The 1,463-nt window shown below is 37.3% G+C and overlaps 1 protein-coding gene across 1 annotated transcript; it reads left to right on the top strand.

Annotated features, from left to right (window-relative positions):
* Positions 1–388: 388 nt before the first annotated feature.
* cfap97d2 (CFAP97 domain containing 2) lies at positions 389–1,216 on the top strand. The gene is made up of 4 exons (XM_072443929.1): positions 389–523; positions 603–683; positions 800–918; positions 1,003–1,216. The coding sequence occupies exons 1-4, from the start codon at positions 431–433 to the stop codon at positions 1,214–1,216; spliced, it is 507 nt and encodes a 168-aa protein (XP_072300030.1). The 5' UTR covers positions 389–430.
* The last annotated feature ends 247 nt before the right edge of the window (positions 1,217–1,463 follow it).

Genomic DNA, 1,463 nt, shown 5'->3' on the forward strand with positions numbered 1-1,463 from the left:
CTTATTGTATATGGTAATTTGATCCTCCTCAGCCCAATACCAGCTAAACAGGCATATTATTCAATACCATTCATTCATCTGCAGCTGCTGCCATGGGGAGTGAGTGGCACAAACAGACCCAGCTCTGATGATCTGGATGGAGCAGGAGTGTTGTAGAGACTGTCTCCAGGCACCACTCAGGGTGGTATGGTGAAGCACACAGGACTACCGCACTGGTAAGTTTGTGGAGTTTACTACTTAGTAAAATTATGCTAAACAGTTATGGATTTTTATATAATTTTTCATATACTATCATCGTTAAATCTTAAGTATACTTTTTTGAATGAGAAATAACAACTCTTAAATTAATACAGCCCTTTAAACTACTTGTTTGTGTTTTTTAGGAAGGGACAAGTAATTCACTTCAAAATCCTCTCTTCTTTTTCAGACCATGGCACAATATCAAGTGTATCAGTTTCCTGCGGGAAACAAATACCTGCAACAAAAATGGGATAAAGCCTTCTATGATTTGCACAGATACAATGTTCGTAAAGAAGAGTCTAACTAAAACAACTGGCCTTTATTTTTGACAAAATAATTATATTATGTGTGTTTTTTTAAAGGTTAAAACAGCCAAACCAACAATTAACATAACTACACCAGAAACCTATGGTCACTTGGCTTTAAAATTGAGGAAACAAAAGGTATGAGTAGAATTATTAACAATTGTATTCCTAGTATATAGGTGCTAGTTGACTTTTTAAGCAATTGCATTTTATAGGAATGTCAAAATGACTGTTGTTTGTCAATTTTCATCTAGATGGATCAAGATAGAAACACACAAATTCAAAGAGAGAACAATTTACTTTTAGAAAAAATTGCACACATTATGCAAACAACTGGCACAGTGGACAACCTGAATTTCTACGAAAAGAAAAGGTCAGTTGCGTTTTGAAAGAAGAATAGTCAATATTCATTTTTTGAAAAAACAATTGTTTAAAATATGACATTTGTATGGTGTAGCCTTAATGTGCAGCAGCGGCAAATGGAGTTACTGCACATTTCCCATGAGAATCAACTGATGCAGCAGCGTCTAAGTCAGTGCAAGTCTCACTACAATGTAAAGAGTTGGCACCAAGATTGGATCAAAACTATGGGCCTGATGAACAGCATTTCACGGTACCCAAGAAGAGCACATACTAAGGTCCTCTATTTTAATTATCATTTCCCCAGCTAATAATACACTTACACCTCACTCAGCCTGCACATGGAGCAACTGTGGTGTTGGAGCAACTCACATGAAGAGCAGAGTGCTCTGCACTTGTGTCACAGGCAATAAAAGTGAAAGTTCGCACTCGCTAGTCTATGAGTCCATGCAATAACTAACCATTTATGGTAAAATGGCAGCTTTCTGTGAAAATAGACTCGCAACAAATTGAATCCATCTCCTCCGCAGTGCTCCGAGGGTTATCTGAGCGGTACTC

The sequence above is a fragment of the Eucyclogobius newberryi genome, unplaced genomic scaffold (assembly GCF_026437365.1).
Source record: "Eucyclogobius newberryi isolate DKJ021-1_F unplaced genomic scaffold, fEucNew1.0.hap1 SCAF_14, whole genome shotgun sequence".
Lineage (NCBI taxonomy): Eukaryota > Metazoa > Chordata > Actinopteri > Gobiiformes > Gobiidae > Eucyclogobius > Eucyclogobius newberryi.